This window comes from Pungitius pungitius, chromosome 1 (genome assembly GCF_949316345.1).
Source record: "Pungitius pungitius chromosome 1, fPunPun2.1, whole genome shotgun sequence".
In the NCBI taxonomy this organism is placed as follows: Eukaryota; Metazoa; Chordata; class Actinopteri; order Perciformes; family Gasterosteidae; genus Pungitius; species Pungitius pungitius.
The window spans coordinates 9,087,165-9,103,495 of NC_084900.1; the positions used below are offsets into that span (position 1 = coordinate 9,087,165).

Below are 16,331 nucleotides of genomic sequence, written 5' to 3' on the forward strand. Positions count from 1 at the left end.
TAAACATAGGTCAAAGTCAATCAAACCACATCTCAATTTAATCTAGTTGGACTCGGAAACTACCAATTTTCCGATGGTCAATGAATGCATCTTCAGATTGGAGAAACCTGTGCCCAACTAGTGTTTTATTAACGGCTGTATGTAGTAAGATAGTGATTTAAAACGTTTAAGGCGAAGACACAAATTGACACAACTGCTAAAACTAGCAGTTTTCAAACAACTAACGTTAATTAAACGTGTAGTTGTCAAACAATGACAAATTAGATCTGGGTAAGTTAACCTTAATCAGCTGAAGAATTCATTGCGGATTTGGCTCGAGGACCTACCGTTAAAAGCGTTCGAGCTGAAACCGCTGTCTTAAGCTAACGTTAAGTTAATTAACTTAAATGTTAAATGTAGGTAATTGGCTTTAACTGTGAAATAAGGCTACATCTACAATTTGCGCCTCAATTCAAGAAATGGTAAGTACGTTTATGTGTTGTTTCATTTTTTTTTACGAGTATATATAACGTTAATGCTAATTTAACTGTTAGGAGCTAACGTTAGCTACGGTAATGTTAAACAATTTGCTAGCGTTACCCAAAGTTTGAAATGCTTAGTCCTTATTAGCCGTATACTAGTTGCAAATGGCTAAGAAGTTCTGTTTTAACAAGATACTTTTTGACCCAGTTTGCACGTGTTAAAAAGTGTTTCATGAGTAACATTAGATCTCCCTGTGACTTTGACGGTGTTTAATTGAAAGCGACATCCATTTTCTGGTTTGAATTCACGTGAATAGGAGCTCATGAAGTGTGTCAGCCATCAGCAGGCCAGCCAGTTGCTGCACAACAAGTTTGTTGTGGTGCTGGGGGACTCCAGTAAGTAGTCATCGAATTTCCTGGTTGGGAAGTAATAAGACATTTTACATGTGATTTAGTTAATTCTCTCCGTGTTTCACCCTTAGTTCAGAGGTCCGTTTACAAGGACCTTGTTCTGCTATTGCAGAAGGAAAAGTTTCTCTCCACAAGGCAGCTGAAGAGCAAGGCAAGTGTTCATGCTGTTAAAAAGAAGATGAAAGTTCAACGGTTGTTTTAAAGTTACCTGTAGATTACCCGTTTGTAATACTAATGATGTATTAACATTGTTAGTACTTTCACCAGTCAATCCCAATTATTTGACTTCTCCTGTTAATTAACGCTTACAATTATTTATATGAACATCTTTGACATTGCCACTTTAATTTCATTATATGCTGTGATGTTAGAATGTTCAATATGTGCAATTTGAACATTTTTCTTTTAGACTTTTTTTGTTTTTTTTTGTTAGTGGGTTCCAGGGCATACGTTTATTTAAGCTGGTGTATTTCTTTTTTTTTTTCTTGTTGTGTTCTTCTCTTTTAGGGTGAGCTGTGTTTCGAACAGGACTGCCTGGTGGAAGGTGGATCGTTTGATAAAATGCATAATGGCACTGCGTACCGGGAGGTTCGCCAGTTCCGATCCGACCACCATTTAGTCAGATTCTACTTTGTCACGCGTGTTTACTCTTCCTACATGCAAAGTTTCTTTGAGGACTTGCGCAATGGCTTAAAACCGGATGTGATCATCTTTAACTCCTGTGTTTGGGATATTTCCAGGTAGGTAGTAGAATAGAGTAATTAGTAATGATACTTGTATAGGTAATTACCTTGGTGTTCTGTTAACATCCGGTTATTCCAGTGTGACTGTATTGTCATTTTAAAGTGGTTAGATGGGTTGTTTGTCACTCCTCTATCCCCGTTCATGCAATTTCCAGCTGTTTGTGTTGATACACATTGATCCAGACCAGATTAAAGCACAGTAAATTCAAGAAATTGTGCCTTCTCTTGATTAGTTTGTCTCACAATTTGGCTTCTTTTGTTTGGTTTCATAGATACAAGTCCAGTTGGCTTGAAAACTACAAGGAAAACCTACACATGTTCTTCACTCAGCTGAAAAGGAATGTGCCTCAAGAAACACTGGTCATATGGAATCTCACCATGCCCTTGGGAAAGAGTATTAAAGGCGGTTTTCTGGTGCCAGAGGTACAGTATTAGCCAACACCTGGCAATTTGATCATGTTGAGTCAAATTTCTGCCGGTCCGAAGGTCAGTTCACATTAGTGGGAATTAACATTACCAGAAACGAGTGGTTTGTAACCACTACTTCGGTATACATGCATTCAATCAACATTGACTGGTTGACAAACTAAACTTGATCAACAGCAAAATCATTCTGTCAGCATTCTCATGTCCCAAGTAATAGTTTTAATTTAGTAGTTCATTCGTTCACATCAAATGGACAGCAGTTGACTTTTTTTCATGGTTTGAATAGCTGCTGGTGGGGGTCTATTCACTAAAGAGAATTCAGTAACTGTCTATTAAAAACTATAGCAATGTGTAAAAGTAGTTTGTATATTTTCCCGTCACTGTCTGATGGAGGATATTAAGTCTTTTCCTTGACTGCTTTTCCGGCTTCAAAACGTTGTCCTCTTCTCCCTCGTCTCAGATTGAGCACAAGGCTTCTCACCTGCGTTATGATGTGATTGAAGCGAACTTCTACAGTGGTACTCTGGCTGATGCCTATGGAATGGATGTGGTGGACCTCCACTTCCAGTTCCGCTTTTCCCTGCAACATCGCACCAGCGACGGGGTCCACTGGAATGCCATTGCCCATCGCAAGATAACTTCTCTGTTGTTGGAGCACTCTGCACAGGCCTGGGGAGTTTCTATGCCCCTGGCTGCTGTGGGTGAGGATGAATACTGCACACGCGTAAATCTGTAATATAGGTGTTTTAGGCGTACTGCAATAATGGGATGGTAGTGTTTTTCTACAGTTCTTTCTCTGGAACACTTCAGAATTCACATCAATCATGGCAACATGTTATGTTTGGTTGAAGTATACAATAGCGAACTTGGGTTTTTCTATTTTAACCTTTTTAAAGAATATATATTTAATCTGGTTGAAATGTTCTTTCCCCTAGCGAACACTGAGGTAGGTGCCCACTGGCCAGCCAATGAAAACTCCACACCTACAGGTAAGACGGATGATCAATCAATGGCTGGGGATCTTTTTATATTGATTAAACAGATTAAATAGTATATGCCATTTGAACATACAGTAAATTGAGCTTTTCTTCAAATCTTTGTCACTCTGTAAACATTGTGGCAAAGCTATATTTCAGAGAATATGAATGTTGGTATAAAACAAAGTGCTTCCCTCAGCTGATGCATAAAGTGTACCTCCAACTACTGCTACCCTCCTCCCACCAACTAACTTTCCAAAATGGATAACTGTTGTATCTAAAATGTTTTTAAACCCTGCTTAAAGTATTAACCCATTTTTATAATGCACCTTGATTGCAGATGTCTGTTCTCTATGGTATCAAAAAGTAAATGTCAGGTTCTTGTGCAGTAGACGTCAACTTAAGAAACCCTAGCATAGTGTCCATCTCTAACGCAAGGCCAACCTCGAATTTGTCACCTTTACACAGAGAGACACCCATCGAGGAGAAATTACAGCTACGGAGAGCGACAGTTTTCCGATTTCCTAACCAACCCGGCGCCGCATTACCTAGCACAACTCCCTCTCAGAAGTGGTAAGATTATTGGATTAATGAATTTGTGGGTTGTCCGATCTAGTCGTTGTCCTTGAGCTTAACATGTGTATGTCCTGCAGGGTTCGACTACAGGCCGCCTAACGGGCACCATCAACAGAACGTGATGAGGAGGCAACGTGTCAGACTCCACTACGTTCCGTACGTTCACCCAAAATATCGTCATTAGGACATCCAGAGGCAGGGAGTTCTTACAAGGTGCAGAGATGGTTGAGTCCCACTCGTTTTAGGCTTAAAACTACGAGGAAACGTTAATATGCCGATTTTTACTTAATGTCTTCTGGTTATTTTTCCTCTACTGTAATTTGCCAGTGTTTTTATAGGATTTAAGTTCTGGTTCCAAATGTTTGATTTTGAATTCTGCACTTTTAATTAAAATTGATGCTATGAATTTGATGAGGACTGTTTGATTTGTTTTGAAATTTTCTGCAGTGCTTAATTAGCCTTATGCTCAGAATCTATTTTTTTATATATCTCCACAATTTGTATAACTAACAGCTTTGGCATTCTAATGGTGACAAATTTCTAAAATGGAGAGCTTACTTTGGCATAACTGAATAGAGCTACCTGTGATGTGGTAAAGAGCCTCTATTTCAGAATACAGTTGACACACAATCAAGTTCTTCCTTTTATTGTCTGAATTATAACAAGTGGGTGAGTAAAGTGGCATTGCTAGCTTCTATTTAAACCGTCAATATAAAGTCTTTTAGTGCTATACTCCTTACTTTGGAGGTGACTTCTTCAACGGTAAAAGCAAAATATAGGAGACAAAAGTATTAAACTGAAATGACAAAGCAAATGCATTTCTTAATGGACTGTCAACCAACTGCCACGATGGCGTGCTTAGACCATGAGGAGTCGGTGCACTTTCTGCAGCTGCTGCTGTGATAGGACGAGGCGGTGAACTTGTTCTTGTCCACGGGTACACGGAATGGCAACACGTCCTACGAACACCGTCCCTCCCTGCTTCTCCTCCTTAGCCTAGGAAACGAGACGCATCTGTGTAATGGGCCTTTTCTGGAAGTTTTAATTGGAACTGATTGTATGGTTTTTACCTTGACAAAACAGGACACTGGAAAGGTGGCAAAGTCCGAGGAAGCCTTTGCCCCAGACTGACTTGAGACCACATGTTCAGCAACTTCTCCCTAAACCGAAAAATACAAATGTGATGTTTTGTATTGCTGTCACATGGGAAGGGGAACCGAATGTGATTCGGGAAGTCATCACCTTGAGTTTGTCCAGAGCATCGCTGAGGTACTGCAGTCGAGCCGTCTGCTCCAGCAGCTGGGCACCGGCACTGACTGGAGGTACAACAGCAACCACAGAAAATGAGTCAAACCAGCGGCACTAGCTCATGCAGGGGAGCTGCAGAAAAACACGCACCTGCTGTCTTTCCTGTAATGTCCACCACTTTAACCTCTGAACTCAGCTTGAGCAGGGTAGCCAGCAGTTGGTCGGTCCTTCGATAGATGCCTGTGTTTAGTCCATCTGGTTGCATGGAACTTTCTTGGGGTGCTTTTGGTAGTTTGGGAGGGCAGAGTGGAGGCAAAGAAGCCAGCTGGGCTCTCATCTTCTCCGACTGTAAGCAAGATATACTCTAGTCAATAATGCCAAAGTTTAAACACACCTGGCATAAAACCACAATAATAACACCAACACCATGTACCTTGAGTCTGTTGTTTTCATTCTTAAGGTGTTTAATTCCTAGCCTCTGTGCTTCAACCTGCTGCATCAGAAGAGGAGAGTCCACAACCTGCAACGGTCCAGTCAGGGACTGAGGCACACCTGTTGAGAGGAAATGGGCATGGTGAGAGACCCGCAATCGATATGATGGATATTTCCCAGAAACAGACTCCCAAAATCAGATTAGTGTGCGCTCAGAATACAGTATTTAGTGATTATACACTCAAAACATGCCTCATCAGCCGTAGTTGTAGAAGCTCAGTTACAATTTATCTACAAGGGGTGAATTCAAACAAGCCACCACTTATCAAACACAAGATGGCAACATCTCAATCTGTTTCCAAAAAGTAAATTACAAAGTAATTTACCTCCTGCAGATCCTTGAACAATGGAGGCGATTCCAGAGGCAGGCGGGGCTCTCAGGCCTTCGATTGTCATCTTTGATTGGTTATTAATGCGTTGTTTCAGCTCTCCCTTCTCCGCCTCCAGCTGGTCAATATCAGCTTGCAGGGCATCCATTGTTTCCTCAAACTCCCTGAAGATAAGAAAGGAAGGTGAGCGAGTGGGAAAAGGTGATGAAATGGTATGTCTTCAGGGTGCTCTTTTGTTTAAAAACAGCTCCTACTTCTCTTTCTTCTTTAGCAGGGCGAGGTTCTCGTCCAGTTTGGTCTGAATCTTCTCCACCCGCTCATCTGCGTCCTTGGTGGAGGTGTCCAGCTTCTTCTCCAGCAGGCTCAGACGGACGCTGGCCTCACTTAGCTCCTCACCCTGGGAAGGGGTGAGATACCTCAGTTAGACTGGCAGACTTATGAAGAACTGAACGGTTGAATGAATTTTGCTTGGGTGTATCACCTTGATCTTCAGGGCCTTCTTTAGCTCCTTGCTGGCGGTCTCTCTATCTTCTAGTTTAACTCCCAGACCCTCAGCATCAGTCATCTCCGCCCTGACGGTGGACGCTCTTATCTCCACTGGATGAGTCTGCGGATGTCAAATAGTAGGAATCCGGGACAGGGGAAGCTGTGATGAACGGCAGAGATACGTTTTTTGAAGGCTCCCTTGCCTACCTTGGCCTGGGGTTTGTCAGCATCGTACTCTCCTTCCTGCATGGCTGTGGCCATCTTGTTCATAGTAATGATGATGGAGCTGCAGGACTGCCGCAGACATTCTGGGCCGTTCAGGCCTTGAGAACCATACACCTTGCAGAAAAGAAGATTTAGATTATACAATAATGGCTTCAACCTAAAGACAACCACCTACTTATGCTTGTAAAATACCTTACTTAAACTCAGGGTAAAACGGAAAGTAATTGAGAACTTGTTTTGTGGTTTACTGTAGAAATGAAGGTATAATCAATTCAGTATACCTCAGACTGTAGTAATAGTATTGAAGTTGTTATAATAATTCCCCAACAAATACCAAGGAACTAAGATTGAGACTACATGGTCCAATTATAGTTTACCTGCTCCACAACCTTGCAGGCAATATCCTCCAGTTTGAGAGCGTTGAGCCCCTCTTGCTCTGCCAGAGGAGCGATCATCTGAGCTCCAGCTGCAGCCACTTCCTGCAGCACAGCCACCACGCGGGTCTGCTGGCGCCTGCACTCCGTCAGCAACTCTGACACCTTCCATAGGAGACAAGATAGTCAAATCTTTACTGTAGATCAACCCGTTGCTGCCTGTGCTTTAGTAGGTCAAAAGGTAATCAATCTAGCCATTTACTGGTACAGTGATGCAACAGACAAAACCACGCCAAGTTGCTCTAGTTTCCCACAGCCTTTACAGTGGGCGTTAATTGACTTGTCTATACTGTAAGTTGGTTTCTGTAGTCCTTACCTGTGGTCCAAAATTGAGAGCAGCGGGTACTCCAGCTACATCCATTCCAGGCATGCGACGGCGGATCTTCTTACAGAACTGTTTGATGTCAGAGCAGGAGGTGTCCAGGTCCTTCAGAAGGACGCCGAAGCCAGAGGTCTCCTGACCTGCCGCCATAAAGGCCCGCAGACGAGAGACCTCCACCCCCATGCAGTCCAGCACACTCTGGGTGAACTATAAGGAAACCTTATTGTTATGCTCAGATTTCTGGTTTACTTTGTTCCTCGTAGAGATAATATTCTTAAGAGGGGAAAAAAGGTGTCTACACCTGGAGTAAAACTTAAGATATTTATGACTGAATGTAATTACAAAGATGAAGAAGCTTCAAGTACCTTGATGTGGTCAGCCAGCTGCACTGTGCAGTCTTCAGTGTGATCTGCCAGATGTACGCTGTATAGTTGCTGAAAGACAAAATAAGTCATATTTAGTATCTGATTTACACGTTTATCTATATTTTAACAAGGACATGGTGGTTTAGCATATATTATTTGACAGTTACACAAAAGCAGGCTCACTTAAAACCATCACAATAGTTTTGATTTACCATGATAAGAAATTGGATTGTTTAGAAGATGGATATACAACCCTGGAGGGGGGGGGGTCTTAAATATATAGAGGAATACACTCTTACCTGATAATACTTGATGGCCTTAGTCAGAGGCTCCACCTGAACCGTCTCATCTAGCTGATCCTTATGCAGCAGGTCAATGAAATAATCCAGAGAGCGCTCATGAAAGTTCATTTCAGAGTAGAGTGTACCCATGCGCTTGAAAACCTCCACGCTGCAGGTATTCAGAGCCCTAGAAATAACCAAAAGAGCAATGTTGTAACTAAATCAGCTCTACTAGATCACAGCCACAGATGATGTAGACAATGCAGATGTAGCTGCAGTGCTTACTGTTCATATTTGTGCAGAGTGGCCTGCAGGAGGCTGAGGGAGTAGACCAGTCCTGAGGCAAAACTGCGCTGCTCTCCTGCAGGTCCTCGTAGGCCCGTTACCTGGGCCAAGTTCCCATTCAGGTCAAACTTCTCTTGGGCCTGTTTACTGATCAGCTCAGCCTACGAGGCAAAAACCACACATACGCATTCATTCTAGAAACAAAATAGCAATATAGCAAGTAGTAATTACAGTGATCATGGCTGCTACTTCATACCTTGCAGATGAGCCTGGGGATGAGCAGAAGGACCAGAATGCAGTCGTGATCTCCACCATGACGGAGGAAGGAGTCCGGCATGAAGGAGGTGAGGAGAGACACCTGTCGGTTTGACTGGGCCACTTCCATTTTCCTCAGCTCCATCTCAATGGCCTAGAAACACAGGTGATGAGTAAATGCTGTTTACAGTGTGAAACTGGTAAAGTAGACATTGCTGGCACAATAACACATGAAGACCTCCTACCTTGGCGTAGGCCTTGGTCTCTGCAAACTTGATCTTGAAGTCAAACAGTTCAGCAGGCGGTTGCTGAACTTCAGCATTCATATTCTGCTGACTGATCAGCTCTCTGTTGGCCTCCTGACAAACAGATGAAAAGCACATACAGTGTCAGGGCCTCCTCGTTCAGGGTGAACGATCTCGGGTTATTACCGCCACCGTGCGTGTGCCCTGCCCTCCGCTCACCTGTAGGCTGGCGGTGAGATCTCTGTATTTGTTGATGGTCTGCTGGTAATCAGCTACAGTCTCCTGGGCAGCCTCCACCCTTTTTTCAGCCTCTCTGACCTTTGCTCCACTCAGATCCACCTGCTCCCTCAGCTCCATTTCCGTTTCCCGGCCATTCTCCTGGAGCTCATCGTTCATCTCGTTGATGGCCTCCTTTAGTTTCATAAATAGGTCGTCAGTCAAACTTTTCCATTTGTTAGGAACTAAAAGCATCAGTGGTTTTTAAACTGAAAATAGGAATCAAGAATGATGTTGTACGGACCAAATCGGTGACGGTTTCTCTCAGCTCTCTGACTTTCTCCTCCAGGTCAAGGTTCCTCTCTGTCAAGCTCTCCACCATCTCCTCTGACCCCAAAGCAGCATCCACCTGTTTCGGACACGCACAAGCATATTTGTATAGTGAAACTCTGAGATGGCGAACAATTAGGAATATTAAAAGCTACTTTTAAAAATGTGCCTAAGCCATTCTGTAAATAACCAAGAAAGCAGCATCAAAAACATCTTCTTCCTATCGCGTCCCTCTAAACTTACCTGCTCCTTGAGTTCATCAATAGTAGCGTCTGCCTGCTTGACCTCCTCCTGCAGTTTCTCCTTCTGAGTCCTCAGAGTCTCAAGCTCAGTGTTCTTCTTCTCCATCTGTTTCTGCAGCTTCACATGCTCCTGCTTCTCTGAAGTAGACAGGTCACGCATCCTGAGGGGAAAAAGGAAACTCTAAACATAAAAGTCAACGGGCCAAACTACCAAATATCGTTCCTAGACCGTCTTTAGTAATCTGTTTTAGAAATATAAAGTACTCAAAAACAGCTTTTTAGACAGACCGAACCAAGGCCTCCTTCAGTCTGCCATTCTGCTCCTCCAGCTGTTTGACATGGTAACTGGAGGCAGCTCCATCTGAGCCTGTAAGAGGAGAGGAAGAAAAGGCAACACAGTGAGGAAATAAATACATGAAGGAATGAAGGGAAATAACCATGAGATAGTTGCTGTTGTAGATCAGAGGACAAACCTTTCTCTGAAATCTCATGTCTCAGTATCTCCAGGTCCATTGAGAGCTCCTCCACTTTCTCTTTCAGCGAGTCCACCTCCACTTGCAGTGACTCTGCCCGCTCTTCGGCCATCTCTTTGTCCAGTGTGGCCATCTCTATGGCGTCTGCCGTGTCCGCCATCTCCTCCATGTAGTGGTCCTTGGACTCGTGTGCCTCACGGGCTTCCTGGAGGTAGAAGGTACAAATAAAGCGCCAGAAAGTTACATATCACTTCATGAAAGTCATTCTTTCAGGTTTGGATTATATCCAAAACTTTTTCTAACTTGTAATCAAGATCTTTGACAACATGTTGTCGGTACCTTCTTGGCCTCTTTGAGCTGTTTCTGTAGCTCCGCCTGCTGCTCCTGCATTTTGGTCTTCCACTCTTGAAGCTGCTCCAGCTGGATCTTGTGTTTCTCGAGTTCTTTCAGCTTGGCTTTGTCCTCTGTCCGCTTCATCTTCAGTGTTTCCAGCTTCTCCTCCAGGTCTTTGACCTGAGCTCGCATAGATTCCTCCTCCTAAGGATGGATGGGTGGAGGGGAGAAGCGGAGAGGACGGTTTAAATGCTGCATTCATAGGATTTAAGTTGGATGATTACCACATTTCAAGATTTATCTTAATTAACCAATTATTGCCTCCATCAATTGACTTTAACCTTTTCTTCACCGCCTAAACAAGCCTAACATTAAAGAGCAGGTTAATTCATTCCCTCCACACACTGGTATATTTTATTTCATGTACCGGCTAAGCCATGCATCATCATCACCACATAATTCACCGTGAGAACATTACAAAACAGAAGTATTGAGAAGGTGGGCCGAGGGTCATTTTGCCCTCTGATGAGTTTGTTAGTAAACTCATGCATCATCAGCATGCATGTAGCCATTAGAAAACTCTACCTGCTTGGAACCGGCAGGTTCCACCTGGTCAGACAGTCACAACATGGATGAAGTTGGAAAAAAAATGCAGAATATGATGGAAAAATACAAACAAGATGATGGACATACTGGCTAGTGGATCACATGTTGACAGTCAAACTCCAGATAAAAATAAGATATTTGGGATTTAATACCTTGCGATTATAGAACCTCATGGCCATATTTATTTTTTTAATGGTGCCGACACTTAAAGGGCCTCTAGTTGTCAGTGACCCACCTTGCTTGGAGTAGCCGGCGCCGGGGCTGCCATTGCTGCTGGCGACCCGCTGGGCTGAGGCGTGACAGGAGCCCCCAGTGCACCCTGGTGACCTGCTTCACTGACATCGCCAGACAGAGAGGACGCCAGGCTCTCACGAGAGGCCTGTTGACCAGGGAAGGTACAAGAGGGGGGATCAAAGGATGAGATAGCGTTATTCCAATGTCAATAAACATAAACAAGAGCTTCTTCCCCACGGAGCTTTGATAAACCCAGCAGTATATCGGACGTTTCAAGTTACATGCCGTATGGACGGACTCGTCTTTATAGCTTATGTGCTTAAATATATTTGTCCTGACTTTGTGGATCTCCCAAGACCAAACAGTTCACCTCCCAGTGTCCCTCACTAGAGCTCTTGTTCAAGTTCACACAGACACCACTTGAGTTCACGTATTTGCACCTGTGTACCAAAGGACAACAAATCACCAGTTTTCAGTGAGAAAACACATCACCATTCCCAGTGAAGTAACAGTTGTACCCTGATATGACTGAGCCTACCATGAGGCTGGAGCGGCCGGTGGGACGCATCAAGAGGGAGGGGAGGGAGGTGGCAGGTGTGAGACGACTTGGAGTGCCCCACTGACACATAAAGACTGTTAGGACTCTTAGAGGGATTTTTAAAACTCAGGTGCCCAAAACAGACTGAAATATTGTCGTACCTCTTAACCAAACACATTGTATACATACAATACTGTATTATGAAATATGTGCATGTGCAGAGAAGTACTACCACCCTTAGAAGATATATACAACTACATTGTCAATTACAGTCGGGCCACTATTTCTTCAGGGAATTAGCTAAATTGAGCTCCCTATGACCTGATCCTAATTCTGCAGTCATGATGTGTTCAGTATATAATACATAGATATATCTAGCAATTTACTATGCAAGAGATTATTTAATATAATAAAAATGATCTGAGGTGCAGAAATGTGACAGACTGCTTTCTAAAGGATTCCATAATACCGCCTGTCTTCTCTACTACAGTTTGAGAACAAGGATGCAGTTATCATACAAAGAAAGATGGAAAGATGTGCCCCTGATCTAACTTGCAAAGCGAAAGCACCCAGAAATAGTTGGAACATATAACCAACGTTTTTGGGAATCAACTGCCGTTTGAAATCATTCTGTTTTCCTCCCGTTTCCGCTGCAGACGAGCTCACCTTGCCGGAGCGGCGGGTAGAGAACTTGAGGGGAGGAGGTAAGTTGCAGTGGGAGAGATGGACACACGCACACACGCACGCACACGGATATTCACACACACATCCAGTGATGAAGCAAGATAAGAGATTAGCAGTATAAGAAGCACACCCATGGTTAGTTCCCATCCACTGATCATACTTTTACATGCACCATTTTAAAGAATTGTTGTTTGATAATGTCAGATGTAAAAGCAGAAATGCAACTGTTAATGCATTGGCAAATCATCACTGGCCAAAAGCAAAGACAAAGTCATTATGGCATTACAAGAGTCTTAGTTGTACGGCTAAATGTGTGGATGCCTTCCCCAGAATGAAAATTAAAAATGAGCAAACAGACAACATTTGGTATACAAAAGAAGAGCGTGGCCACAGAAAATCAGTGAAAATCACATTTCCCAACAGCAAAAGAAGTCTCAATATCCCATGCAAGCAACAACACATGAACATAAATAGGATGAGTTGTCATGTCAGTGCGATTAAAAACAACCAAGGCAAAAGCAGACATGTTGTATTGCATTATTTCTACCTTCTTAACGTTCACAGGTGTCTGTAAAAAGTATTCAGAAAAACACAAATAAGTCAAACCAAGGGCTGACAGGCACAACACTGAAACACGCTTATGTTTGACAGAAAATAAAAAAGGAAAAGGACATCTAGTCATTTCTTTGAAATGGATTTTTAGCTTAACCGGTCGGATTTCTTATTCAACACAGTTAGGCCTTCATAGCTACTGTGGAAATTGCAGCGAAATTTCAACTTCAAGTGTAAGTAAACTTAAAAGAGTGCACATATGGACCAGCAGTTGTTTGCAATCCAACAATCTTCAAGGTCAAGTCGTGGAAACAACACATTTATAAACTAACAGAAGACAAAAAACAAATGTGCGGTGCAAATAAGGGTTGACCACCTGCTTGGATGTTCTGGGAGTTTCAGGAATATCTGCAGGAAACCAATTAAGAAAGAATGTGAACTGTTATTTTTATATCCGAGTTTCAAAAAGTATGAATGTCAAACACAGCTGTGGTTCACACTCACCTTTCTGTCTGGCAATCTTTGTAGTACCTGACTCAGGAGTATCCGGTGAGGTGGCGTCTTCCACCACCTGGAGCTGTACACAGCCAAAGAGACATAAAATTCTGATTACATTTTTTTTAAAAGAACCCCTCAAACGGATTAAAGTACACTGGCACTAATGCTTACATCACATCTATGCCACTAACCTGGGACTGTCTGACAAATATCCCGTGATTTTCCTCACAGGTGAAGTAGCGCTTCCCCTGCACGGTGCCATCGTTCTTGCCTTTGGCATCGTCCAGTATGACGCCCACCCATTTTCCAGAGGCAAAGAGGGTGGCCCCAATGTAGGCAACAGTACCACGCTGACCCTTCCCCGTCACCTCCACTATAGAGCCAATCTAGGATGAAGAGCAGAGACGACAGACTGTGAGTCATCACAAACTAGTTTATAATAATTTGATTGTTTCCAGCAATTTCTTTGTTTCTTGTGTTTGTATTATATTAAGTAACCTACTTTGGGAGGTCTGGTCGCCTCCACTGTTCCTGCGCTGCTCATTTTGCTGATCAGTGGGCTGGTCAGCTGATGGATTTGGGAAAATGAATGCGCAGATTTATGGGGAAAGAGGAGGAAATTTGGGAGGGAGAAAGCGTAAGACATTTGGTTACAAATTGGAATTTGTGGTGACGTGTGACACTTCAAATAAGGAAGCTTAGGTCATTACATACTAGAGGATGTATTGTTTAACTTTCTGAATTTTTCATGAATGGTATCTTTTATATCTTTACCTTGGTCAAATTGACAGTTTAGTAGGAATGTGTAAACCATTTGTATTACTGTAAAAGACCAAAACAAACAGTATTTAATGTAGAACGCCTACTATTTCGCCCTACTTCAAATATTAAGAGCAATTGTAGGGATCAAAAAAATTCAACGACTAAGCCTTTTATAACATAAGCAAGGAAGCACAGTCATGCAACCAGTCATGAGTTGTGGACCACAATAGACGTTTCTCATAAACAAGGCATATCCCTGCCTTTCTCACACAAAGATGCTCATTCAGAGCGGAGTGTAATCCTTTTATTAAGCTGTTGGGACATGGGAATTCATGCTGCCTCAGTTTTAAACCACAGTACAGAGTACTGGTTAGAAACCTTTTCTAAAGCCTTACGACAAAAGCAGAGAGACAGTTCAACAGTCTTCTAGATGTAATGCTATTTCAGATATTTGGAACAAACGCTTTCCTACAGGTAAAACACAAAGTCAGTGTCTTTATCTTCTTGACGGGATACAGAGTTCCCCAAAGAATATTCTTATTTGCTTTCTCCGATGGGGACACAATATGCAACAAAGTCAATCCGGCATCCAATTTATGGTGAGTGACAAAAACTATACTTATTTATAAGTTTAGACATAATGGAATGAATTAGATTGATGTAATTTATCCAAAAAAAGATAACAATGTACTACATTAGATACCCTTCAATATTGAATACTCACCCGGGGGGTATAAGAATGTCGCCTGTTCAAAGCCATAATAGCAAGTTAAGATGGTTTCACCTCAGATACAGGTCTCAAGTGCTAACTTATTTGTGCTTCCACATCCCTTCCTCTTTTAAAGTGAGGAAAAAGCAATACAATACTGGGACTTCAGGGAGGGATCCTGGAAGCTGCATCACAATACGTCACAGCTGATTTGAACTGAGAGAAGGAGGGTCAAATCTAGCCAACTTAACGTTAGCCGTTTCGTCATCCCGCAAAAACAAACACATGGATGTTAGTCCCTTTAAATGTGATGACGTGATCAGTTTACTTGCTTGCATTTATGCGGCCATGGTGATATAATAACCCAGTCAAGAAGTAATCAAGCGTAGAGACATTGCTGCCGCGTTCCCCTTTCTTGGGAATACATTTACTGATATTTCACATATGTGAAGAGTTTACGTTACCAGCTGACTAACAGTGGCTACAAGTAGCTAATATTTCTTCGTTTAAAGTTTCTTCGTTTACCGTTTATAAAAAGGAACAAGAAAAAGTTCTTACATTAAAAAAAACAATATATTACACTTAAGCAACGCATTAAAGGGAATGCTAAAACATAACGACAGGTATGAAGGATGCATAAATTGCAATAGGGAGACATGTCAAGACAGACATTCAAGCTACTCTCTTATTACGGAGCTAACAGTGACTTAATTTCAATCTAACATTAATTACGTTACGTATAAAATTACTCTGACCGTTACACAAAATGACGCTAGTTAATTTACGCTTTACTTTGCCATCTAAGTAGGTTTAGTTAGACACCAGAATTGAGCTACCGAGAGTAGCTTGATAGCCAAGGTGAAAATTGGCCGACAAAACTTAGCAAGCATGCTACAGTCGGAAAGAAAAGAACTGCGGAGAAGCTAACATAGATTACTTGTTATGTTTTGTCATTGAGCTTACCTGGCATACACAAAATTCCTGTCTTCAAATACAGCACCTTCAGGCCTTCATGCAGACAAAAGATGATCCTGTGTTATTATTTTCTGGCTACCTAGCTTGGAACTCCAGTAGTCTTTTCCGGCTTTTTTGACAGGTCACTTCCGCTTGCCTGACGTGGCAAAGACCATAGAGATATATACAAAGGCTAGATGTCTTACGGCGGAGTACAAAACGTCCGCACGTGGCGGCCATCTTGGTACGGTCAGCTTGCCAATAACGTTGTGTTTGTAGTGATACCTGTACTTTATATAAGAATAACTTGCTAAATTTTCAACCGATTTTTAAACGTTTTGGTTTGTTATAAACGTCAGAGATGTAGCTATGGCACTGCATACTTGTGAATAATGTTCTGTTTAATTGCAATTTTGTATAAAAACCAATTGTTATAATTGTAGTTATTCACAATGCATGCAGTGTCCTAAATACATCTCTGAACAGGGTGGGGATTTCAACATGCAGCATTTCTTGATGTATACTTGCTAAGGGAAATCTTGTACCTATTTTAAAACATTATTCTATTTTTTAGAACATATCATCATTATTCATATATGTGTACAGTGTCAAAACTGAGCAAGTTAAGGTTATTTTAAA

The 16,331-nt window shown here is 42.2% G+C and overlaps 2 protein-coding genes across 6 annotated transcripts; one reads left to right on the forward strand and one right to left on the reverse strand.

Moving 5' to 3' along the window:
• The first annotated feature begins 68 nt into the window (after positions 1–68).
• On the forward strand, positions 69–3,997 carry LOC119222245 (PC-esterase domain-containing protein 1A-like). Of its 2 annotated transcripts, XM_062561415.1 has the most exons (10): positions 69–270; positions 400–461; positions 779–857; positions 944–1,023; positions 1,380–1,612; positions 1,888–2,038; positions 2,502–2,742; positions 2,977–3,030; positions 3,487–3,591; positions 3,672–3,997. In XM_062561415.1, exons 2-10 carry the CDS (start codon positions 459–461, stop codon positions 3,776–3,778), a joined length of 1,053 nt encoding a protein of 350 aa, XP_062417399.1. In that variant the 5' UTR covers positions 69–270; positions 400–458; the 3' UTR covers positions 3,779–3,997. The 2 variants fall into 2 exon arrangements, with proteins under 2 accessions (XP_062417399.1, XP_037334622.1); XM_037478725.2 differs by having other exon boundaries at positions 69–461.
• A 229-nt stretch (positions 3,998–4,226) lies between these two features.
• LOC119222244 (dynactin subunit 1-like) lies at positions 4,227–15,852 on the reverse strand. 4 transcript variants are annotated; one of them, XM_037478722.2, is made up of 31 exons: positions 15,702–15,852; positions 13,770–13,835; positions 13,459–13,653; positions 13,274–13,346; positions 13,146–13,177; positions 12,765–12,785; positions 11,534–11,614; positions 10,997–11,140; positions 10,741–10,764; positions 10,162–10,359; positions 9,823–10,027; positions 9,638–9,716; positions 9,351–9,510; positions 9,082–9,186; positions 8,781–8,972; positions 8,562–8,675; positions 8,318–8,470; positions 8,062–8,222; positions 7,795–7,963; positions 7,496–7,564; positions 7,125–7,337; positions 6,752–6,913; positions 6,357–6,488; positions 6,145–6,270; positions 5,918–6,060; positions 5,661–5,827; positions 5,276–5,394; positions 4,993–5,188; positions 4,837–4,910; positions 4,665–4,754; positions 4,227–4,590 (listed from the first exon to the last, which is right to left on the reverse strand). In XM_037478722.2, the coding sequence occupies exons 2-31, from the start codon at positions 13,809–13,811 to the stop codon at positions 4,453–4,455; spliced, it is 3,777 nt and encodes a 1,258-aa protein (XP_037334619.2). In that variant the 5' UTR covers positions 13,812–13,835; positions 15,702–15,852; the 3' UTR covers positions 4,227–4,452. The 4 variants fall into 4 exon arrangements, with proteins under 4 accessions (XP_037334619.2, XP_037334620.2, XP_037334621.2 ...); XM_037478723.2 differs by lacking the exon at positions 11,534–11,614 and adding an exon at positions 12,200–12,223 and having other exon boundaries at positions 4,228–4,590; XM_037478724.2 differs by lacking the exon at positions 11,534–11,614 and having other exon boundaries at positions 4,228–4,590.
• Positions 15,853–16,331: the final 479 nt, after the last annotated feature.

Excerpts from the sequence above, each read along its gene's own strand:
- LOC119222245 (XM_037478725.2), top strand. Across the intron at positions 1,024-1,379 it reads CAAGGCAGCTGAAGAGCAAG|GGTGAGCTGTGTTTCGAACA; the intron begins GCAAGTGTTCAT and ends CTTCTCTTTTAG. Across the intron at positions 3,592-3,671 it reads ACAACTCCCTCTCAGAAGTG|GGTTCGACTACAGGCCGCCT; the intron begins GTAAGATTATTG and ends TATGTCCTGCAG.
- LOC119222244 (XM_037478722.2), bottom strand. The coding sequence starts at position 13,811 with ATGAGCAGCGCAGGAACAGTGGAGGCGACCAGACCTCCCAAA. Across the intron at positions 6,271-6,356 it reads CTGACAAACCCCAGGCCAAG|ACTCATCCAGTGGAGATAAG; the intron begins GTAGGCAAGGGA and ends TGACATCCGCAG. Across the intron at positions 5,828-5,917 it reads CTGCTAAAGAAGAAAGAGAA|GGAGTTTGAGGAAACAATGG; the intron begins GTAGGAGCTGTT and ends TCTTATCTTCAG.